This window comes from Mustelus asterias, chromosome 4, assembly GCF_964213995.1.
Source record: "Mustelus asterias chromosome 4, sMusAst1.hap1.1, whole genome shotgun sequence".
NCBI classification, from domain to species: Eukaryota; Metazoa; Chordata; class Chondrichthyes; order Carcharhiniformes; family Triakidae; genus Mustelus; species Mustelus asterias.
The window spans coordinates 137,880,151-137,906,012 of record NC_135804.1 but is presented as its reverse complement, the minus strand read 5'-3'; the positions used below and the strand labels follow the sequence as shown (position 1 = coordinate 137,906,012).

At 45.1% G+C, this 25,862-nt stretch overlaps 1 protein-coding gene across 2 annotated transcripts in view; it reads right to left on the bottom strand.

The window, feature by feature from the left end:
* The window catches only part of rnf128b (ring finger protein 128b), a 156,496-nt gene that overhangs the window by 78,410 nt on the left and 52,224 nt on the right, over positions 1-25,862 (bottom strand). Inside the window, exon 1 of one of the 2 annotated variants that reach the window (XM_078211788.1) lies at positions 15,054-15,704. The exons of the other annotated variant lie outside the window; for it this stretch is intronic. Within the exon in view, the coding sequence (XP_078067914.1) occupies positions 15,054-15,495 (442 nt within the window). The 5' untranslated portion in view covers positions 15,496-15,704. Of the gene's footprint in view, positions 1-15,053; positions 15,705-25,862 lie in introns of those variants that run through there. 2 annotated transcript variants of the gene reach the window in all.

The window sequence follows — 25,862 nt, the reverse complement described above, 5'->3', positions numbered from 1 at the left end:
GCCACTATTTCTTTCCTACTGGTTGTCCAAAAAGTGTTTCTCAGCCCCCCAGGCCTGTTTTCAAAAGTTTATTTATTAGTGTCACAAGTAGGCTTATGTTGACACTGCAGTGAGGTTACAGTGAAAATCCTCTAGTCGCCACACTCCGGCAGAGAATTTAGTATGGCCAATGCACCTAACCAGCACGTCTTTCAGACTGTGGGAGGAAACCGGAGTACCTGGAGGAAATCCACGCAGACATGGGGAGAACGTGCAGACTCCGCACAGACAGTGACCCAAGCCAGGAATTGAACCCACGTCCCTGGCGCTGTGAGGCAGCAGTGCTAACCACTGTGCCAACTCTGTGAGTATATGCAGATTTGGATCAGGATCCCTCTCTTCCCCTCACCCCCTTCACCACTAATTTAGGAAGAGGAGGCCATTATGTTCCTTGAGCCTCTTCCACCAATCAACCAGATTATGGCTGATCTGTATCCTAACTCCACTTTAGCTGCCTTTGCCTCACATCACATTGATAGATTTTTGGGCAAGGTTATCAATCGCACTCTTAAGCATTTCAATTGACCCAGAAGCAGCAGCTATTGTACGAGGAGAGAGAGAGAGTTCCAGATTTTCACTACCTTTTGGGTGAAGAAGCAGATCTAATTTTAGTGTGTGCCCTCTCATTAGGAATTTCCCCAACCAGAGGAAATAAGTTTCTCCATATCTATCCTTCGAATCCTTAAGTCATTTTAAATACTTCAGTTGCATTAACCATCAGGGGAACACCAGCTAAGTTGCCTTGCCGAATCCTCTCATGCAATTAAAAGTGTTTTTCTATTCCGCTCCTTGCTGAGTATACAGTATCTGGGAGCAAGCCCCAGGTGTTTACATTATTATATCTGGTTTCAGTTGGCAGCAGACTCATGGACCCAGTTTTACTTGATACACAAGCATTCTTCTGCTCATTGGGAAGCAGGTTTAACAGCATAAATGCTGGAAACAACCAGACATCTCCAAATGAAAAGACCTGGCGGCACCTGGGTTCAATTCTCGGCTTGGGTCACTGTCTGTGCAGAGTCTGCTCATCCTCCCTGTGTCTGCGTGGGTTTCCTCCAGGTGCTCCGGTTTCCTCCCACAGTCAGAAAAACATGTTGGTTAGGGTGCATCGGCCGTGCTAAATTCTCCCTCAGTGTACCCGAACAGGCGCCGGAGTGTGTGGCGACTAGGGGATTTTCACAGTAACTTCATTGCAGTGTGAATGTAAATCTTACCTGTAACACTAATAAATAAACTTTAAACTTTAATAAGACCTTCAAAAGCCATCACAATAGTATCCTCATTTTCCATTCAACAACTTAGAATAAGAGTGTCCATATAAATGAAGTATTGAAATGGCTCTCAAAGTCATCAGCAACATTCTATCCCTCCTCATCCTCTCTAATTGTCTGAAGCCTTTGACCAACCCCATCTTCCTCCAAAGCTCTTGTCTCGTTCCATTATAAGCTATCCAATCAGTCAGAGAATCTCTTGCAATGGCTTCTCTTCCTACTCCCAAACTGTTACCCCACTGGTGTTCCCCAAGGATCTTTCCTTGGCCTCCTCATTTTTTTGATGTGATTTGTCGTCACGTGTATTGGGATTTAGTAAAAAGTATTGTTTCTTGCGTGCTGTACAGACAAAGCATACCGTCCATAGAGTACATAGGGGAGGGTGCAGAACGTAGTGTGCTGTCCCTTGGGCGACATCAAAGCACATCATTGGTTTTCACAAGTATGCTGAGGAGACCCAGTTTTGCTTCACCTCCACCCCTTCCTCCACCCCCTCCATCTCTTCCTCCACCCCTCACAGTTTGAGTTGCCAGATTCCTCATCCAACATTGGATGAGTGGAAACTTTCTCCGGCTAAGTATTGGCAAGACCGAAACCATAATTTTCAATCTTCACCACAAACTCCGTTTGCTGATATAGTATCAGAGTCCTACAGTGCAGAAGGAGGCCATTCAGCCCATTAAATCTGCGCTGACCATAATCCCACCCAGGCCCTATCCCCATGCATTTACCCAAGCTAGTCCCCCTGACACTAAGGGACAATTTAGCATGGCCAATCCACCTAACCCGCACGCCTTTCGGACTGTGGGAGGAAACCGGAGCACCCGGAGGAAACCCACGCAGACACGGGGAGAACATGCAGACTCTGAACAGACAGTGACCCAAGCCGGGAATCGAACCCGGGTCCCCGGCGCTGTGAGGCGGCAGTGCTAACCACTGTGCTACTGTGCCACCCGTTGAGAGTTTCCAGCATTTCTATCTCCTCAATCATTAAAACTCTGAATGATTGCTCCAGAGGAGAGGCTCCAGCTTAACCAACATCAGAAAGCCAAAGTTATTGAAGACTTCAATAACTGGTGCAGTGCGGGGAAAACCAACCTCCCTCCTCAAGAGCATTTAACACCTTCAACAGCTACAGGTCTAGTGAAATGGGAAAAAGGGAACACAACACCAATGACAGGCAACAGAACACTATTTCATTGTGGATTGGCTTTTTGCAATCACCTGTTTCCTCCTATTTCACAATTGGTGAGATTCTCAGATTATGCACTGAAATATCTTTGCTCATAAACTTTTAAAAGCCAGGTTCAACTGTGTTTCCTAATTCATCTAATGTTTCCTACATGACAACAGTGGCTACACTTCTAGAGTACTTTTGTTGGCTGTAAAGTGCTTTTGAGATGTCTGGTAGTCATGGAAAGAGCGATGTAAATGGAAGTAGTTTTTTCACAATTAGGGTTTAATGGTCGATGTGGGAAGAGTGCTTGAAAGCAAGAGAAAATATAGACATTCATTTTGGAACATTTTTTGTTTCTTACCTTGATTTTCCCTCATGTTTGGTTTGATTTATTATTGTCACATGTGTTCGTATAGAGTGAAAAGTCTTGTTTCTTGCACATTATAGACAAGGCATACCGTTCATAGAGAAGGAAAGGAGACAGCAAGAGGAACTATAGTGGCACAATGGTTAGCACTGCTGCCTCACGGTGCCAGGGACCCGGGTTCAGCCTTGGGTGACTGGCTGTGTGGAGTTTGCACATTCTTCCAGTATCTGCGCAGGCTTCCTCCCACAGCCCAAAGATGTGCGAGTTAGGTGGATTTGTCATACTAAATTGCCCTTTAGTGTCTAAGGATGTATAGGCTAAGTGAATTAGCCATGGTAAATGCATGGGGTTACGGGGATAGGGTGAGCAGAAGGTCCCGGATGGAATGCTCTTTCAGAGAGTCAGTGCAGACCCAATGAGCTAAATGGCCTCTTTCTGCACTGTAGGGATTCTATGGTTATGTAGCAAAATGTAGGATATGTTTCAGCCATGGCGTGGGAGCGCTACACCCTAAAACCGCTCAACCTTTGGATATCATGTTATGTTGTTCAATTTTAAAGCATTTCAGTTTGTAAAGAAACTAGATTAACGCCTCAATTTGAATGGAACCTGTAGAAAATAGTTGTAACCAATGGGAGGTATAGTCCAACTCACCAATCCAGTTCACATTGCTTGCTCCAAACGGACTGCTGAGGAAATGGTTACAATTGAACACAACTGCCCCCTCATCACCATTGCAAACTGTCATCCAGGCAGCCAAGATTTTCACACAAGTACAAAAGGAGTCGAGTTGCAAACGCTTGGAGGGTCTCATGAAAAATTCAGCATAGTTTTCCTGTACACTGTGCTAATTTACAGATCACAATAAAGAGCACTATCTGGGTAATATAAAGTATTACATTAAAAGTCCATTAAATGATTGCGTGTATCAATTCAAAATGGCTCTTTATCAAGCAAAACAAAAATGAAAATATTTTGGGTGGAAATTGGAATGATCAATTCTAGTGGAATTAGATCACAATTGATATAACTGATAAGTTTTTAGTGCCGGGATCAAAATACTATTCCGTTTTTCCATGCAAGCCTTCATTGTTATGGCTAAAGTACCTGTTCAGAGTTGGAAAGAACCACAGGGCAAACAAAATGTTTACCAATATTTCAAAATGATACAACACCCCTTTCTTTTTTCCTCTGTTCTTTACTGGTACATGGGTTGCTGCTGGCAAGGCCAGCACTTGTTGCCCATCAATAATTGTCCATCAAATGACTGGCTTTCTAGGCTATTTCAGAAGGCAGTTACGAGTCAACCACATTTCTGTGGATCTGGAATCACACGTAGGCCAGACCAGGTAAGGATGGCAGATTTGCTGCACTAAAGAGACATTGGTGAACATAGGAATTAGGAGCAGAAGTAGGCAAATTCAGTCCTTCGAGCCTACTCCGCCATTCATTCAGATCATGGCTGATCTCTCCCTGGTCTTAAATCCACCTCCCCACCTGTTCCCCACATCCCTTTATCAGAAATATATCCATCTCCTTCTTGAAACCATTCAATGATTCGGACTCCACTGCGCTATGAGGCGGAGAGTTCCACAAATTTACCCCCCTCTGCGAGAAGTAGTTCCTCCTCCGAATGGGCTTTGAGGACAATCAACAATGACTTTATGACTGAGACTAAATTCTAAATCCAGATTTACCAATTGATTTTGAATTCCACTAGCTGCCACAGTGGGATTTGAACCCATGTCCCCAGAGCATTAACCTGAGCCTCTGGATTAATAGTCTAGTGACAGCACCTCTATACCATCATCTCCCCCCATGATCAAGAAACCAAAAAACAGAAAATAGCCACAATTTAAAGGTAGCAAAGGAAACATAGAAAATACAAGCAGGAGGAGGCCATTCGGCCCTTCGAGCCTGCTCCACCATTCATTTTGATCATTGCTGATCAAATTCAATTTGCTGATCCCCCCCTTCCCTTCATATCCCTTTAGCCCCAAGAGTTATAAAGAAGAAGGGAATCAAGAGGGTCTAAAATTTGGACAAGTGAAAAGCAGCTCAGCTATCAATCCAGCTGCTTTCAAATCGCACACTCAAAAATCACTAACTACCCAAGTCTTCTTAAATTCCTGAGTTTGAAATCAAGAGTCAGACTGTCCTTCAACATATAATGGAGAAGGAGATCAATAAAGAGACGTACTGCTTAATTTGAAAAGCATCTTTTATATTCTGATTCCCCATCACTGTGTTACTATTCCAACACTTCCCCAAAGCAACAAATCTGAATAAAAATTAAAAACTTCTCACTGGGAGAGAAAATCCCATTCTGGCAGTAGGTTAGAACTGCAACTGCTTGAATGGTGTGGAGATTATTTGTTTGAATGACTGATCACACAGCTGCTTTAGGAACACCTGGCCAAGTCACGATGGAAGAAAATTAACACAGTTTGTGCCGATGTATTATTGCTCACAAAAAAAACACTGGAAGATACGATGGCCTACTGAAATTATGCTGTACTATGCAGTTTTTTGGGTAATTTATGCTCTTGGACTAGGTCCCTGGCAAGGACATTTTACGTATTTGAACACATGAAGGTGGCAACACAGCATCACGAATATTGCTGACAACTGCGCTTAGATAAAATGGGGCAGGCGAAATATGCCAAATTCTGAAGACGTTGGAAGAGTATTCTCATAGATTATAAGGACTTTTTCACTCTTACCAGAAAATATACTTCAACAGCAGAAAAACCGACAAATAGGAGCAGGAACAGGCCATTCAGCCCCTCAAGTCAGCTGTCAATCAGTATCATGGATGATCTTCTACCTCAAGCTGTCCTTCCAGTACATCCCTTAGTTCCCCGAGTATCCAAAAACCTGCCAATCTGCAACTTGAATCAACTCAAAAACTGAGCAATCACAGCCCTCTGATTAAGGTTTATTTATTAGTGTCACAAGTAGGCTTACATTAACACCGCAATGAAGTAACCCTAGTCGCCACACTCCAGTGCCTGTTCGGGTACACAGAGAGAATTTAGCATGGCCAGTACACCTAACCACCACGTCTTTTGGACTGTGGGAGGAAACCCACGCAGACACGGGGAGAACATGCAGACTCCAGAGAGTGACCCAAGCCGGGAATCAAACTCGGGCCCTGGCGCTGTGAGGGAGTTGTGCTAACCACTAATAACTGTGCTGCTAGGGAAAAAAATTCCAGAGATTCACCACCCTCTGAATGAACAAATGTTTTCCTCATGTCAGTTCCAAATGGCCAATCCCTTAATCTGAGCGTCCGTTCAAGATTCTCCAGAGAAAGGAAACATCCCGGCAGCATCTATCTTTTCAAGCCTCAGGAGAATTTTATGGTGTTTCAATGAGATCAGATCTCCTTCGATGAAATTCAGACAGTGTTATCCCAGTTTGCCCAAATTCTTGTCATACATTAGTGCTCTTGTATCTGAAACCATTTTAGTGAACCTTCATTGCACCCCCTCTAAGGCAGTGACTGGCAAAGTCGGCAAGTTTTTTTTTAATATATCCAATTCAATCCAATCAAAGTCCAATTCAAAGTCTCAGCAAGTGAGACATTCCAGATCCAAGCTGACAAGACAAGCCTCTCACCTCCTGTCTTGGGCTTGATCGACATGATCCAAGCTGATTGGAGCAGGCATTGCACCTTCTCCAAGGTTTGATCTCATTTGCATCTTAGCCAAAAAGCCGAGATGCGGCTTTAAAAAATTGCTTCAAAATGAAGCCTCAGTGTAACCTCATGACTTCAACCAAGCGCAGGATGTCGATACTACACTTGATCTTAACCAAAAGGCCCGGGCAAAGTGGACAAGTTTTTTTTTGTACTTTTCCAATTCAATCAAATCAAGTCCAATTCAGAGTCTTAACAAGTTGAGACATTTCCGATCCAAGCTGACAAGACAGGGCCTTCACACCTGTCTTGGGCCTGATCTACATGAGCCAAGCTGATTGGAGGAGGGGGAGGTTTCCTCCTCCAAGGCTTAATCTCATTTGCATCTTAGCCAAACGGCCGAGATGCCGCTTTTAAAAATTGCTTCATATGAATATGAAGCTTAAATGTAACCTAATGGCCTCAACCAAGTGCAGCATCCGATCCAAAAAGTGGACAAGTGAGTGAGCCACAGGAGTGGCCCTCCAGATTGAAAGTGGGGTTGTTCATTAACCCTGACCCCATGAAAAAGATTAAACACATTTAATACACGCTATTTCACAAGTTATAGAAAATACTTAATCATGATAATATTAATATTTACGTATTAGTCACAAGTGGGCTTACATTAACACTGCAATGAAGTTACTGTGAAAATCCCCGAGTTGCCACACTCCGGCGCCTGTTCGGGTACACTGAGGGAGAATTTAGCATTGCCAATGCACCTAACCAGCACGTCTTTCGGACTGTGGGAGGAAACCGGAGCACCCGAAGGAAACCCACGCAGACACGGGGAGAATATGCGAATTCCACACAGACAATGACCCAAGCCTGGGAATCGAACCTGGATCCCTGGCACTGTGAGGCAGCAGTGCTAACCACTGTGCCACCCAAGTAGAACTGTCACCACCTTCAACTGGTAAAAACAAAATAAATATCTACACTTTGGACACAGGAAACGCACAGCTCTCACAGTCAATGTTGTGAGCAATCAGCATGCACCGCACTTCACTTGCCCTTGCTTTATGTGCTTCACTTCAGTCATACCGGTAAGGAAAAAAATCAGGTGGATGGAAATCAGTGGAATGGGGCAATGCTGTGCATGGGTGACCGTCAACACAATGGCTCGTGGGGTCGCACTCAGAGCCCAGATGGGCGGCATATGGCCCCGGGCTGCAAGTTGTCCACTAATGCTCCAAAGCAACTGTATCATTTCTTCATTAAGGAGACCAAAACCGTACAGTACTTCAGGTGTGGTCTCACTAAGGCTTTCCACGGTTGTACGAAGACTTCTTTAATCTTATACACTCAACCCATTGTAATAACAACTAACACACCATTTGATTTCCTTATTGTATGCCGTACCAGCATCTTAATGTGTGTGCAAGGATCTCCAAATTCCTCTGAATATCAATATTTTAAAAAATGTTCTGCTTTTCAATTTTTTTCCGACCAAAATGGAAAACATTACACTTCTCCACATTACATTCCATCTGTCATATTCTTGCCATTCACTTTACCTGCCGCACTGCTATCTCCGCATGGCTTACCTGGACCCATCATCTAAAACATTGATATAGGTTATAAATAGCTGAGGCCCAAACACTAATCCTTGCAGCACCCAACTAGTTGCAGCTGCCAACTATCCCATTTATTCCTATTATGTTTTCTGTTCATTAATCAATCCTTAATCCATACTTTGGAAGGAGGAATGGAGGCATAGACTATTTTCTAAATGGGAAAATGCTTAGGAATCAGAAACACAAAGGGACTTGGGAATTGTTGTTCAAGATTCTCTTAAGGTTAATGTACAGATTCAGTTGGCAGTTAGGAAGGAAAATGCAATATTAGCATTTATGTCGAGAGGGCGAGAACACAAGAGCAGGGATGTACTTCTGAGGCTGTACAAGGCTCTGGTCAGACCCCATTTGGAGTATTGTCAGCAGTTTTGGGCCCAATATCTAAGGAAGGATGTGCTGGCCTTGGAAAGGGTCCAGAGGACGTTCACAAGAATGATTGCTGGAATGAAGAGCTTGTCGTACGAGGAATGATTGAGGACTCTGGATCCGTACTCTTTGGAATTTAGAATGATGGGGGAGGAAGATCTTATTGAAACTTACAGGATACTGCGAGGCCTGGATAGAGTGAACGTGGAGAGGATGTTTCCACTAATAGGAAAAACTAGAACCAGAGGGCACAACTTCAGGCTAACGGGACGAACCTTTAAAACAGAGATAAGGAGGAATTTCTTCAGCCAGGGAGTGGTGAATGTGTGGGACGTTTTGCCGCAGAAGGCTGTGGAGGCCAGGTCATTGAGTATCTTTAAGACAGAGATAGATATGTTCTTGATTAATAAGGGGATCAGGGGTTATGGGGAAAAGGCAGGAGAATGGGGATGAGAAAAATATCAGCCATGATTGAATGGCGGAGCAGACCCGATGGGCTGAATGGCCTAATTCTGCTCCTATGTCTCATACCAATATATTACCCTCAATTCCAAGTGCTCTCATTTTACACAATGACTTTGTTTCATAGAATCACAGAATCTTTACAGTGCAAAAGGAGGCCTTCCAGCCCATCGTGCCTGCACCAACCACAATCCCACTAAGGCTCTATCCCTATAACTCCACATTTCTACCCTACTAACATCCCTGACACTAAGAGACAATTTAACATGGCCAACCAACCTAACCCGCCCATCTTTGGACCTTTCCACATCTTCCACACACCCTGTGGGGTGGCACAGTGGTTAGCACTGCTACCTCACACCACCAGGGATCTGGGTTCAATTCCCAGCTTGGGTCACTGTCTGTGTGGAGTTTGCATGTTCTCTCAGTATCTGCATTGGTTTCCTCCGGGTGCTCCTGTTTCCTTCCACAGTCCGAAAGCTGTGCTGGTTAGGTGCATTGACCATGCTAAATTCTCCCTCATGTTCCCGAACAGGTGCCGGAGTGTGGCAACTAGAGGATTTTCACACAAACTTCATTGCAGTGTTAATGCAAGTCTACTTGCGACACTAATAAAAATAAACTTCAAACTTTATCAAGTGCTCTTTGAAAATCTGAATATACTACATCCATTTGTTTCCCATATCTATCCTTAGTTATATCTTGTGATTTCAAGAAGAAATTAGATGTAGCTCTTGGGGCGAAAGGGATGTGAGGGGAAGACGGGATCAGGATATTGAATTTGATGATCAGTCATGATCAAAATGAACAGTGACGCAGACTCGAAGGGCTGAATGGCCTACTCCTGCTTCTAGTTTCTATGTTTCCAAAAGCTACTAACCGATGGGGTGGCACGGTGGTTAGCACTGCTGCCTCACAGTGCCAGGGACCTGGGTTTGATTCCCGGCTTGGGTCACTGTCTGCGTGGAGTTTGCACATTCTCCTTGTGTCTGCGTGGGCTTCCTCTGGGTGCTCTGGTTTCCTCCCACAGTCCAAAGATGTGTGGGTTAGGTTAATTGGCTACGCTAAATTGCCACTTAGTGTCGGGGGACTAGCAAGGTAAATATGTTGGCTTACGGGGATAGGGGCTGAGTGGAATTGTGGTCAGTGCAGACTTGATGGGCCAAATAGCCTCCTTCTGCACTGTAGGGATTCTATTTGTCAAACACAATTTCCCTTTCATAGATCCATGCACACACTGCTGAATTCCAATGATTGTCCATGTGCCTTATTACCATGTCTCTAATACTAGATTCTATCATCCATTCTATGACTAATGCTAGACCAACTGGTTAGGTGCATTGGCCATGCTAAATTCTCCCTCAGTGTACGTGACCAGGTGCCAGAGTGTGGCAACTAGGGGATTTTCACAGTAACTTCATTGCAGTGTTCATGTAAGCCTACTTGTGACTAATAAATAAACTGTAAACAGGGTTCTGAAGACTCGAAGCGTTAACTGTTTCTCTCTCTATAGATTAAAGTTTATTTATTAGTGTCACAAGTAGGCTTACATTAACACTGTGATGAAGTTTCTGTGAAAATCCCCTAGTACTTCCTGACCTTCCCCCACATCCCTCGGTTCCCCGAGTATCCAAAAATCTGCCAAACTCAGATCTGAATATACTCAAAATCTGAGCAACGACAGCCCTCAATTTATTAGTGTCACAAGTCGGCTTACATTCACACCACAATGAAATTCCTCTGAAAATCCCCTAGTTGCCGTACTCCGGCGCCTGTTTGGGTACACTGAAGGAAAATTTAGCATCCGGAGCACACCCACGCACACATAGGAAGAACATGCAGACTCCACACAGACAGTGACCAAGCCAGGAATCAAACCCGGGTCCCTGGCGCTGTGAGGCAGCAGTGCTAACCACTGTGCCACCGTGCCACCCTTAACAACCAGACCCGAGTTTTTCCAGCACTTTTTTTGTTTTCATTTAGGATTGAGAAGGGAATGGATCAATTTGATCCAGATAAGTTGTTTCGCACGGAGTAGGAGACAAATTAAAAATCAGTAACATGTAATGAAGAAGAGAGTCAGGCAGAGCTCCTTACCACAGGGCAAGAGACTAAAAAATGTTGGCAGCAAAGCCACACAACAGAGTACAGGCATTTCTGTGAACACAATGGACTGCGAAGGAGAAGTATGCATGAAGGTGGGTGGGAGATTCAAAAGATCACATACAAATAAAGTCATAAGGAACTGCAGTCTGAATGATGCTAAAATGAACACTACAGATCACGTCTCCAAAATGTGAACACGAGTGTTGTTGGCACAACCATTCAACACCATAGGGAGCCAAAGAAACCTTCAAGGAATGCTACATGAAAAAAAATCACAGGTTAAATATAACTATAAATCTTATAGATTCTGATTACAAACTAGAACAGTTTGCACAGCACACACTGTACATCCCCACTGAAATTCATAAGTTCTTATTAACATTCTACAGAAGCGAACACTTATAATGAAACTCTCAACCCGAAAGTAATGTTCTGTGGGATTAAAAATACGCAGCAAAATAGGCATGTCCAACTTATCATTCTCACATTAAAACAGTGACTACACATCTCACTGGCAATTGGGATGCCCTGAAGCCATGAAAGATGCTATGTAAATGCAATTTTAAAAAAAATCTATATCCTATACACATAAATCAAGTTGCTGTGACTGATGTATCTGACACTTTGATTTCGGAGGGGCCCGCCCCGAATCTCATGGCACTGTTCAAAAGAAAGGCAGTGGAGCTGTCTATCCCTGGTGTCCTGGCCCAAATCCAATAAAGACACTGTGCAAGTTTAAGTCACTTTCCTGCCATCTAAAAGTCCATACGATTCACATAGGTCAAACTTATGAACATGATAGCAGTAAGAATGAGCTGCCCTAAGGTTCAGTAGCTGGAGCACAGTTCAAGCAATCCTAGGTTTAGAGATATGAATTTGCAATACAATTAAATCCAACAGAAACTGGAGAACAGTTGAAGCACTAAGGTGTAGCAGAAACTTGAAGTAATGGAGGTAACATTCTCATCTAGTTAGCAAATCCTTTCGAAACCCGACTGTCAGATGCCAGGAAGTATCCCATTGACAAATTATTTGTTTTATTCATTCTTGGGCAAGAATCATATTTATTGCCCAACCCTCGTCACCCTGGAATATGTCATGAGGCAACCGAGTGGTTTGCTGAGCCAATATAAAGCACCGTTAAGAATCAACCATGTTGGTGCGTGACTGCAGTCACAAATAGTGCAGACTTCTTCCCTGAACAGATTTCATTCCCCAAAAGGACACAAGTGAACCAGTTTGCTTTTGGCGTCATTCAAATGTCAGTCATGGCTCAGTCGGTAGCACTCATAAGGTTATGAGTTCAAGTCTCACTCCAGGAGTACAAAAAGCAAGGAAGTATTGAGGAAGTGCTGCACTCATGGACGTGTCATCTTTCAGATGAGACGTGAAACCAAGGTCATAACTGCCTGCTTGGGCAGGTCCCAATGTACTATTTTGAAGAGGCGACAAGGACTTACTCCCAAAGTCCTGGTCAATAGTCATCTCTCAATCGACATCGCTAAGACTAGATTATCTGGGCCATTCGTGACCACTTTTGAGTTCATGGAATCATAAAATCCTAGTGCAGGAGGAGGCCATTCGACCATCAAATCTGCACCAACCACAATCCCACCCAGACCCTCGCCCCATAACCCCATGCATTTACTCTAGCTAGTCCCCCTGACACTAAGGGGCAATTTAACATGGCCAAGCCATCTAACCCGCACATCTTTGGATCATGGGAGGAAACCGGAGCACCCGGAGGAAACCCACGTAGACACGGGGAGAACATGCAGACTCCGCACAGACAGTGACCCAAGCCAGGAATCAAACCAGGTCCCTGGCCCTGTGAAGCAACAGTGCTAACCACTATGCCACCGTGCCATTATGTCAGTGTTTTATTTCTGATCCTATTAAAACCAAATCCAAATTCTCAAACTCTTGTGGTGGGATTTGAATGTATTCCTAGATCATTAAAAAAGTTTATTTATTAGTGTCACAAGTAGGCTTACATTAACACTGCAATGAAGTTATTGTGAAAATCCCCTAGTCGCCACACTCTGGCACCTGTTTGGGTACACTGAAGGAGAATTTAGCATGGCCAATGCGCCTAACCAGTACGTCTTTCAGACGGTGGGAGGAAACCAGAGCATCTGGAGGAAACCCACGCAGACACAGGGAGAACATGCAGACTCTGCACAGACAGTGACCCAAGCCAGAATCGGACCGGTGTCCCTGGCTCTGTGAGGCAGCAGTACGATGACAAGTGCACTAATGTAACCACTATGTTCCAGAACCCTCTGTATATACATTGGTATAAACAAGATTTAAAATGTTATCCCTCCTTCAAATCCTCCCAAATATGTTGACTCTTTACTAAATTATAATTCCATGGGTATAGGTCTCCTACAGATATTACCCAGTGGCAACTAGTCTCCTGCAAGCAGGAAATGCTATTCCACCTTGAGGACATCAAACCCAATTCTGGCACTGTTGGCATTCAGCACAAACACACAAATGGCAGCGCTTGACAACATTTTACAGAAGCGAACACTTATAATGCAACCCTGAACCTAACAGTAATGTACTGTGGGATTAAAAATACGCAAAATACGCATGTCCAATCTATGATTCCTACATTAAAACAGTGACTATACATCTCTCTGGCAACTGGGATGTCCTGAGGGCATGAAAGGTGCTATGTAAATGCAACTTTTTTTCCTCTTTATCAGCTGTGTTCTCTTGCTAATCATGATGTGGAGATGCCGGCGTTGGACTGGGGTAACCACAGTAAGAAATCTCACAACACCAGGTTAAAGTCCAACAGGTTTATTTGGTAGCAAATACCATAAACTTTCGGAGCACAGCTCCTTCGTCAGATGGAGTGGATATCCACTCCATCTGACGAAGGAGCTGTGCTCCGAAAGCTTATGGTATTTTCTACCAAATAAACCTGTTGGACTTTAACCTGGTGTTGTGAGACTTCTTACTTCTCTTGCTCATCCAGGCACATTTAGACCTACTTTGGCACTGACCGCCACCAGAGATTGTCCAAACTAATTCAGCACATCTACAACAGCCACAATTCAGATAATTCCTTTCATCCAGAACCTGATCTGTGGGGCTCAGTGCATTGCCACATCAACGACAACCCACATTTAAACAGCACCTCATGCCACACTACCAATAACCCATTTAAATAGCACCTCGACCGATCAAAGCACTTCTCACAGGAGTAATTTTCAAACAAAATTCAACACAAAGAGATCTTAAGGCAAGTGACCTCAACTTGGCTCAAAACAAGAGTTGGGGAGGGGTGGGCGTTTTGGAATAAGGTAGTTGGTGACATGGTTGTCAAGGTGAGAAATACAAGAGAGAAGCACAGAGCTGGGTGAGGTGACAGTAACGAGTGGGGAGGGAATCTGAATCCCCTTGAACAAGCTGGGAAATTCTTCTGCTAATTGTCCTTCATGAAGACCAGGATTTCAATGTTTCACACCGTGTGGTAGTTGCTAGCTCTGCCATTAGCTATTTGACATTGGGTAACTTTTATGTAAACTGATAGCAGCCTAATCCGAGTTCGCATTTTTTTATTACAATCCCACCTGATAGTCACAAGATGCCATTGAGCACACTTACAAAGTTCCAATATAAACGTCCTAATATTTTAACCCAAAGAGTCACTGAATACAATGTCACATACAGGTCCAGTCCCTTGTTGTAACAGCTCGTAATAATGCTTAAACCCATAGAGTCCAGTCCCTTCTTGTAACAACTTGCAATAATGTTTTAACCCATAAAGTCCATCCCTTATTGTAATAGCTTGCAATAACACAAAACATTGCCGGGTTCATTAAAACAAAACTGAAGTCCGGATAAGCCCCACAGCAGCTCAATGAGAACTGCAGCAATTCTTGCCAGGGGTGTGAATGAAGCCCCTTTGTAAAAGTTTTTGCTCTGAGCCAGCTGTTTCTCTGGGGTTACACTGGAGCGGGCTTAAAGCGGGGCTTTGTCCGGCTCTTACCCGGGTGAGACATCTGGACCACCTCGTTGGCCGGAGTTGGGTAGTTGAAGATGACCGCCGCGTTCGCCCCTTGCTGGGCGGCGTTGAGGATCTTCTCGGAGAAGGTGCAGCCGTTGCCCCTCTCGATCAGAGCCACCCAGGGCTGCTGGGGCTGGGGCCGGTTGTAGGGCAGCTCCGGGTCGCAGCCGTACGGCCGGGGGGAGAGCGGCACCCCCACCAGCCCCTGGACACTCTCCAGCGGCGAGTCCTGACCGTACACCCCGCTCTCGGTCCTCTGCCACAGGGTGCGGTTGGTGCCCAGCTCGGTGAAGCTCACATTGATGTACGCCGTCCAGAAGCAGCTGGCCAGCGGGCAGTACAGGCACAACAGCTGGCCAGCGGTGAGGCACAGCAGGATCCCAGGGCAGCAGAGTGCAGGAGAGCCCCCCCGGAAATTCGACATCCCTCCCCCCCGCAACTTAGAGCACCAAAAATAAAAGAAAAATCCAAAGTATTCTGCTGCAGAGAGACTGGGCTCCAGAGAGAGGAGAGAGAGCTAAACTTCCCCACCCTCAGTGACAAATCCTCCCCACTGCAGCCTGAGAAAAAGTTACACAGCTTCCCTATCTGATACTTCAACCTGCCCAGGTAAGAGCAGCCAGTTTCCACGTCTTGAAACCCGATCTCCGCCTCTCACTGACACTCCCCACCCTCTCTGTACCAGCCATTTAAAAGGGCAATGTATCTCCTTGCTCGCTTCCCCCCGGGAATTCCCCCTTTCTTTCAATCTCGCAATTTTCACCCTTTCCTAATCAGCAACTAGCTCCTTTTCACAAAAGGAATTCAAGCAAAAAAAAAGCTTGCCCAACTTGTTCTTTTGCTTGTCTTGCGATCCTCAGGACAAAGGCAAGAATACCAAATTTCAAAGGCTTGCCACCATTCATGTCAATAGGGGAAAAGGGCATGCTGCTGTGTGGGGCAGCACGGTGGCACAGTGGTTGGCACTGCTGTCTCACAGTGCCAGGGACCCCGATTTGATCCCGGCTTGGGTCACTGAATGTGTGCCGTTTGCACGTTTTCTCCGTGTCTGCGTGGGTTTCTTCCGGGTGCTCCGGTTTCCTCCCACATTCCGAAAGGCGTGCTGGTTAGGTGCATTGACCTGAACAGGCACTGGACTGTGACGACCAGGGGAATTTCACAGAAACTTCATGGCACTGTTAGTGTAAGTCTTACTTGTGACTAATAAATGAACTTTACTTTAATAGTTGTGATGTGGAGATGCTGGCGTTGGACTGGGGTGGGCACAGTAAGAAGTCTCACAACACCAGGGTTAAAGTCCAACGGGTCCAAATAAACCTGTTGGACTTTAACCTGGTGTTGTGAGACTTCTTACTGTATCAATTGTTGTGATTGTTTGAAATTTGACATTTAAAGATCATTTATTGTTCACGATTAGGCAACTTTTATAGGAGCACCACAGAAAGCATTCTTTCTCGTTGTATCACAGCTTGGTATGGCTCCTGCTCTGCCCAAGACCACAAGAAAGTACAAAGACCAGTCCATCACGCAAACCAGCCTTTCATCCATTGACTCTGTCTACACTTCCCGCTGCCTCGGAAAAGCCAGCATAATTAAGGACCCCACGCACCCCGGACATTCTCTCTTCCACCTTCTTCCATCAGGAAAAAGATACAAAAGTCTGAGGTCACATACCAACCGACTCAAGGACAGCTTCTTCCCTGCTGCCATCAAATTTTTGAATGGACCTACCTCGCACTAAGTTGATCTTTTTCTACACTCTAGCTATGACTGTAACACTACATTCTGCACCCTCTCCTTTCCTTCTGTATGAACAGTATGCTTTGTTTGTATAGCATGCAAGAAACCTGTGAGAATAATAAATCAAATTTAACACTGCAATGAAGTTACTGTGAAAATTGCCTAGTCGCCACACTCTGGCGCCTGTTCGGGTACACTGAGGGAGAATTTAGCATGAACAATGCACCTAACCAGCACATCTTTGGGACTGTGGGAGGAAAATGGAGCACCTGGAGGAAACCCACACAGACATGGGGAGAATGTGCAGACTCCGCACAGACAGTGACCCGAAGCTGGAATTAAACCCGGGTTCCTGGAGCTGTGAGGCAGCAGTGTTAACCACCGTGCCACCATGCCGCCCTATAACAATTATTGTGATTGTTTGAAATTTGACATTTCTCCTAGTAAGTACAAGACAAAAAAAACATTGGAAACATGTCTCCATTTTAGCAACATCCAAAGAAAGTGGTTGCTCTGTGTGACTATTTATTACTATTGGCAGATTTGCTGTTGCCATAATGACTATGCACTTCTAAACCTCTCTTCCTCCTCTATTGTATTCATGCCCTTATCTTGACTGCTTTTAGATAGATTCTCACAATGCTTTCTAACTCTTTCATTTTTACCAGGGAACCTTTACATCAAAAGTTTTTTTTAACCTGAGTCTATATGGGTAGAACTGAGAAATAAGAAGGGGGAAATCACTTTGATAGGGTTGTACTATAGGCCCCCAAATAGTCGGCAGGAAATTGAGGAGCAAATATGTAAGGAGCTTACAGATAGCTCCAAGAAAAATAGGGTGGTAATGGTCAGAGATTTTAACTTTCCCAACATTGACTGGGACAGCCATAGTATTAGAGGCTTGGATGGAGAGAAATTTGTTGAGTGTATTCAGGAGGAATTTCTCATTCAGTATGTGGATGGCCCGACTAGAGAGGGGGCAAAACTTGACCTCCTCTTGGGAAATAAGGAAGGGCAGGTGACAGAAGTGTTAGTGAGGGATCACTTTGGGACCAGTGACCATAATTCTATTCATTTTAAGATAGCTATGGAGAATGATAGGTCTGGCCCAAAAGTTAAAATTCTAAATTGGGGCAAGGCTAATTTTGATGGTATCAGGCAGGAACTTTCAAAAGTTAATTGGGGGAGTCTGTGGGAAGGCAAAGGGACGTCTAGTAAGTGGGAGGCTTTTAAAAGTGTGTTAACCAGGGTTCAGGGTAAGCACATTCCTCTTAGAGTAAAGGGCAAGGCTGGTAGAAGTAGGGAACCCTGGATGACTCGGGATATTGAGGCCCTGGTCAAGAAGAAGAAAGAGGCACATGACATGCATAGGCAGCTGGGATCAAGTGAATCCCTTGAAGAGTATAGGGGGTGTAGGAGTAGAGTTAAGAGAGAAATCAGGAGGGCAAAAAGGGACACGAGATTGTTTAGGCAGATAAGGCAAAGGAAAATTCAAAGAGCTTCTACAAATATATAAAGGGCAAAAGAGTAACAAGGGAGAGAGTAGGGCCTCTTAAAGATCAACAAGGTCATCTATGTGCGGATCCACAAGAGATGGGTGAGATCCTAAATGAATATTTCTCATCAGTATTTACTGTTGAGAAAAGCATGGATGTCAGGGAACTTGGGGAAATAAATAGTGATGTCTTGAGGAGCGTACATATTACAAAGAAGGAGGTGCTGGAAGTCTTAAAGTGCATCAAAGAACAAAGAACAAATAACAGTACAGCACAGGAAACAGGCCCTTCGGCCCTCCAAGCCTGTGCCGCTCCTTGGTCCAACTAGACCAATCGTTTGTATCCCTCCATTCCCAGGCTGCTCATGTGACTATCCAGGTAAGTCTTAAACGATGTCAGCGTGCCTGCCTCCACCACCCTACTTGGCAGCGCATTCCAAGCCCCCACCACCCTCTGTGTAAAAAACATCCCTCTAATATCTGAGTTATACTTCGCCCCTCTCACCTTGAGCCCGTGACCCCTCGTGAACGTCACTTCTGATCTGGGAAAAAGCTTCCCACCGTTCACCCTATCTATCCCCTTCATAATCTTGTACACCTCTATTAGATCTCCCCTCATTCTCCGTCTTTCCTGGGAGAACAACCCCAGTTTACCCAATTTCTCCTCATAGCTAAGACCCTCCATACCAGGCAACATCCTGGTAAACCTTCTCTGCACTCTCTCTAACGCCTCCACGTCCTTCTGGTAGTGCGGCGACCAGAACTGGACGCAGTACTCCAAATGTGGCCTAACCAGCATTCTATACAGCTGCATCATCAGACTCCAGCTTTTATACTCTATACCCCGTCCTATAAAGGCAAGCATACCATATGCCTTCTTCACCACCTTCTCCACCTGAGTTGCCACCTCCAAGGATTTGTGGACTTGCACACCTAGGTCCCTCTGTGTTTCTATACTCCTGATGACTCTGCCATTTATTGTATAACTCCTCCCTACATTATTTCTTCCAAAATGCATCACTTCGCATTTATCCGGATTAAACTCCATCTGCCACCTCTCCGCCCAATTTTCCAGCCTATCTATATCCTGCTGTAGATAAATCAAGGTAGATAAATCCCCGGGACCTGATGAAGTGTATCCCAGGACATTGTGGGAGGCGAGGGAGGAAATTGCGGATCCCCTAGCCGAGATATTTGAATCATTGATAGTCACGGGTGAGGTGCCTGAAGATTGGAGAGTGGCAAATGTTGTGCCTTTGTTTAAGAAGGGCTGCAGGGAAAAGCCTGGGAACTACAGGCCAGTGAGCCTCACATCTGTGGTGGATAAGTTGTTAGAAGGTATTTTGAGAGACAGGATCTACAGGCACTTAGAGTCGCAAGACTGATTAGGGACAGTCAGCATGGCTTTGTGAGTGGATAATCATGTCTCACAAATTTGATTGAGTTTTTTGAAGGGGTAACCAAGAAGGTAGATGAGGGCAGTGCAGTTGATGTTGTCTACATGGAATTTAGCAAGGCCTTTGACAAGGTACCGCATGGTAGGTTGTTGCATAAGGTTAAATCTCATGGGATCCAGGGTGAGGTAGCCAAATGGATACAAAATTGGCTTCTTGACAGAAGCCAGAGGGTGGTTGTAGAGGGTTGTTTTTCAAACTGGAGGCCTGTGACCAGCGGTGTGCCTCAGGGATCAGTGCTGGGTCCACTGTTACTTGTCATTTATATTAATGATTTGGATGTGAATATAGGAGGCATGGTTAGTAAGTTTGCAGATGACACCAAGGTTGGTGGCATAGTGGACAGTGAAGAAAGTTATCCTCGATTGCAATGGGATCTTGATCAATTGGGCCAGTGGGCTGACGAATGGCAGATGGAGTTTAATTTAGACAAATGCGAGGTGATGCAACCAGGTGAACCAGGGTAGGACTTTAATGGTAGGGTGTTGGGGAGAGTTACAGAACAAAGAGATCTAGGGGTACATGTTCATAGCTCCTTGAAAGTGGAGTCACAGGTAGACAGAGTGGTGAAGAAGGCATTCAGCATGCTTAGTTTCATCGGTCAGAACTTTGAATACAGGAGTTGGGACGTCTTGTTGAAGTTGTACAAGACATTGGTAAGGCCACACTTGGAATACTGTGTGCAGTTCTGGTCACCCTATTATAGAAAGGATATTATTAAACTAGAAAGAGTGCAGAAAATATTTACTAGGATGCTACCGGGACTTGATGGTTTGGGTTATAAGGAGAGGCTGGATAGACTGGGACTTTTTTCTCTGGAGCATAGGAGGCTGAGGGGTGATCTTATAGAGGTCTATAAAATAATGAGGGGCACAGATCAGCTAGATAGTCAATATCTTTTCCCAAAAGTAGGGGAGTCTAAAACTAGAGGGCATAGGTTTAAGGGAGAGGGGAGAGATACAAAAGTGTCCAGAGGGGCAATTTTTTCACACAGAGGGTGGTGAGTGTCTGGAACAAGCTGCCAGAGGTAGTAGTAGAGGCGGGTACAATGTTGTCTTTTAAAAAGCATTTAGATAGTTACATGGGTACGATGGGTATAGAGGGATATGGGCCAAGTGCAGGCAATTGGGATTAGCTTACGGATTTAAAAAAAAAGGGCAGCATGGACAAGTTGGGCCGAAGGGCCTGTTTCCATGCTGTAAACCTCTATGACTCTCTGACTCTCTGATTGACTTTCTATTGAACATTCTGTGCCAGCCTGCGTTTAAGGACTATCTTGTCTCCTTTCAACTTTTGCAGATTACATTTGACCCTGGTTCCCCCCTTTCAATCTTCTATTTAATCCACCCTGCCCCCACATTGATGTCTCAAAGTCTCCAGTTAGAAGCATAGAATTCCCACAGTGCAGATGGGGCCATTTGGCCCATCGAGCTATCACTGACAGCAATCCCACCCAGGCCCCATCCCTGTCACCCCACGTATTTACCCTGCTAATCTCCCCTGACACTAAGGGACAATTTAGCATGGCCAATCAACCTAACCTGCACATCTTTGGCTTGTGGGAGGAAACCGGAGCACCCAGAGGAAAGCCATGCAGACACGGGAAGATCATGCAAATGCCACACAGATAGTCACCCGAGACAGAATTGAACCCGGGTCCCTGGCGCCATGAGGCAGCAGCGCTAACCACTGTGCCATCGTGTCACCCTTATGAATAAGAAGAGGAGGGTTTTAATTTCCCTGTTACTTTGTTCAGAATTGAAAACTAATTTAGTCATGACATCCTTAGTGAAAGAGATGATGATGAGTAACAGGCTTGTAACATGCTCTCAACACAGAGGGGTTCAGTCATTCCACAGCAACATATCAGTAAACAGAACGTTAAACTATACTGACACATCAGTAATAATAATTCTTTCTGGGGCATCACCTCTTTGCATCTCCTGAGCTGTCCAAGCGTCCAAGAGCTTTGCATTTCTTCAGTTCTGGCCTCTTCTGCATCCTCGATTTGCATTGCCACGCTTCTAGCAGCTGTGTGTCAGGTACCTGTATTCAAACTTCTGGGATTTTCTTCCGTCATCTCTCCTCTCTCTCCCTCACATTAAGGCGCTCTTTAGAACTTTCCCCCTTGATTAAATTCCTTGGTCACTTGTACCTCTTTATGTGTCTCAGTGGCAAGATTTGCCTGAGAAAGCACCTTAGGATATTTTACTATGTTAAACGTTCTATATAAATGCACAGTTAGAGGGGAGATGAGAAAATAATTTTTCACCCTGAGGGTTGTAGGGGTCCGGAACTCTCTGCCTGAAAGGACAGTAGAGACAGGAATCCTCAACTCATTTCAGCGGTGTCTGGATATGTTGTAACCTGCAGGATCAAATGCTGGAAACGTTTTTAAGTTTATTTATTAGTGTCACAAGTAGGCTTACATTAACACTATAATGGAGTTATTGCGAATTCCCCTAGTCGCCACACTGCAGCACCTGTTCAGGTACACTGAGGGAGAATTTAGCATGACCAATGCACCTATCCTTTCAGACTGTGGGAGAAAACAGGAGCACCCGCAGGAAACCCACGCAGACACGGGGATAACATGCAAACTCCACACAGACAGTGACCCAAGCCGGGAATTGAACCTGTGTCCCTGGCGCTGTGAGGCAGCAGTGCTAACCACTGTGCCACCGTGGCTGCTGGGTGGCTCATTTTTCAGCTGGGGCAGACACGACGGCTTCTTTCTGCATCGTGAGCATTCCCTGATCCTACACTGTTCAGATGGTGTTGCTGAAGCTGTTCTGGTTGGACTCTTGTATCATGGGTATTGTGTTCAGATCTTGCCTTTGAAACATGGGGGAAATACCGAGTGATCCAGTACCTTGGATTAATAGTACCGAGATTGCAAATCCATATGTAACTTTGGCAGTTTGAGAATTTGAGCTCAGTTAAAGAAAAATGGAAGTGCAAGGTGGAACTTCAACTGTGGTGTGCTGCGGCAAAACGGGAAGTGGCGCCATCTCTGACCTTTTGTTTTTTGATGTGGAGATGCCGGCGTTGGACTGGGGTAAACACAGTAAGAAGTTTAACAACACCAGGTTAAAGTCCAACAGGTTTATTTGGTAGCAAAAGCCACACAAGCTTTCGGAGCTCTAAGCCCCTTCTTCAGGTGAGTGGGAATTCTGTTCACAAACAGAGCTTATAAAGACACAGACTCAATTTACATGAATAATGGTTGGAATGCGAATACTTACAACTAATCAAGTCTTTAAGAAACAAAACAATGTGAATGGAGAGAGCATCAAAACAGGCTAAAAAGATGTGTATTGTCTCCAGACAAGACAGCCAGTGAAACTCTGCAGGTCCACGCAACTGTGGGAGTTACAAATAGTGTGACATGAACCCAATATCCCGGTTGAGGCCGTCCTCGTGTGTGCGGAACTTGGCTATCAGGTTTCATCTGGGTGCTCCACTGATAGCCAAGTTCTGCACACACGAGGACGGCCTCAACCGGGATATTGGGTTCATGTCACATTATTTGTAACTCCCACAGTTGCGTGGACCTGCAGAGTTTCACTGGCTGTCTTGTCTGGAGACAATACACATCTTTTTAGCCTGTCTTGATGCTCTCTCCATTCACATTGTTTTGTTTCTTAAAGACTTGATTAGTTGTAAGTATTCGCATTCCAACCATTATTCATGTAAATTGAGTCTGTGTCTTTATAAGCTCTGTTTGTGAACAGAATTCCCACTCACCTGAAGAAGGGGCTTAGAGCTCCGAAAGCTTGTGTGGCTTTTGCTACCAAATAAACCTGTTGGACTTTAACCTGGTGTTGTTAAACTTCTTACTTTTGTTTTTTGCCAGTTGCTTCACATTTGTAATTAAAGTGCCAGTGGCGGGCATGGGAGACACTTGGGTCCTAGCACGGCCGTCCAAGGCTCGTAAGATCGTGCCCAAGGCCAATGGGGAATGCCATTCTGCGAGTCTTGCCTGCCCCGAGTTCAGGGCGGCCATGCCGGTAAAATCTGGGCCTTGGGATTCAATGGCAGGAGCCACTTCTCAGTGCTGAGGTCCGCTGGCAACCAACAATGCAGTGTGCACGGATGGGCTATAAAAGAGCATCCAGGTCAAACGGGGAGACTCTTCATCACAGTCACAACTTTCCTACCCGACTCCATTGCCGTTAAGGTGAGACTTACTGAGAGCACAAAGGCGTCACAGGTGTTTTTCAAATTTAAATTCCACTTGTAGATATTTCACATGACACCGGTTTCACTTTATTCATGTTGGCGTCATCGTTATTTGTTGGAACTTGTCTAGTCAGACAGCTGAATACACTGGCATGCCTCATGGTTGACACATGTTGATGAATCATGGAAAAGAATTATGGAATCACAACAATGCAGAAGAGGCCATTCGGCCCATTGGGCCTGCACTAACTCTATGACAGAGTAACTTACCCAGGCCCTCTCCCTGCAACCCCACACTTTTAGCATGGCTAATCCCCCGAACCTACATATCTTGGGGCACTAAGGGAAAATTTACCATGGCTAATCCATCTAACCTACACATCTTGGGACACTAAGGGGCAATTTAGCATGGCCAATCCACCTAACCTGCATATCTTTGGACTGTGGGAGAAAACCGGAGCACCCGGATGAAACCCACGCAGACATGAGGGGAGAACATGTAGACTCTGCTCAGACAGTCACCCAAGGTCAGAATCAAACCCGGATCCTGACACTGTGAGGCTGCAGTGCTGACCACCGTGCCACCATGCCGTGGTTACAGGAGAGTTAGGTTACAGGCGAGTTTGCAGCATATCTTTATTATGGAAGAAACAATGATATATTTTTATATTCACTCTTTATTGAATGCTCCTGTTAGTATCCAGTGTTGTACTCACCATCTTGTGGGACATGGCTGAACCTACACACTCAGCTGACCCTCCCTTCTATATATTGCTAAGGTTTCCAAGATCACTCTCAGAGAGGATATTTGAAATGTTTTGGGTGAACTCAAAGCTCTGCAAGGACCTTGCCAGCCAACACCCAGCGGTGGACCTACATGTGGCCATTTCTAATATCGCTCTTTATGGCGTGCATTTTACCACCTTGATTGACTATTCCCATGACTCTCCACCGCACCAAGTATGCCAGCCCTTCCTGCTTCACTCCTCCATGCTCCTGCTACTACCCTTTGATCTTCCTTGGAGCCCTTTTCCACTCCCCACTGTCCCTGACCTGACTCACACACCACCCCTTCACCCTTGCCAGTCTCAAGCCTCCATACAAGCTGCCATTCTCCTGCCCTCCCTCCACTACATTTCGCCTACCGCCGCAACAGGTCCACAGCCGATGCCATCTCCCAACCCTGGAAAATCTAGATTACAAAGACATCTATGTCAGACTCCTATTTATTGACTACAGCTTAGCCTTCAACACCATTATTCCAACGAAACTCATCCCCAAATTCCATGGCCTGGGGCTCTGCTCTTCCCTCTGTGACTGGATCCGAGACTTCCTAACCCACAGACCGCAATCAGTAAGACAACAACATCTCCTCCACAATCATCCTCAGCACTGGTGCCCTTCAAGGCTGTGTTCTCAGCCTCCTACTATAATCCCTATACACCTATGACTGTGTGGCCAAATTCCCCTCCAACTCGATTTTCAAGTTTGCTGACGTCACCACCGTAATGGGTTGGATCTCAAACAATGATGAGACGGAGTACAGGAAAGAGAAAGAGAATTTGGTGAACTGGTGCAAGGACAATAATCTCTCCTTCAATGTCAACAAAACGAAGGAGATTGTCATCAACTTCAGGAAGCATAAAGGAGATCATGCCCCTGTCTACATCATGCCCCTGTCGAGAGCTTCGAGTTTTTAGGTGTCCAGATCACCAACAATCTGTCCTGGTCCCCCCATGCCGACACTATAGTTAAGAAAGCCCACCAATGCCTCTACTTTCTCAGAAGACTAAGGAAATTTGGCATGTCCGCTATGACTCTCACCAACATTTACAGATGCACTATAGAAGGCATTCTTTCTGGTTGTATCACAGCTTGGGATGGCTCCTATCCTGCTCAAGACCGCAAGGAACTACAAAA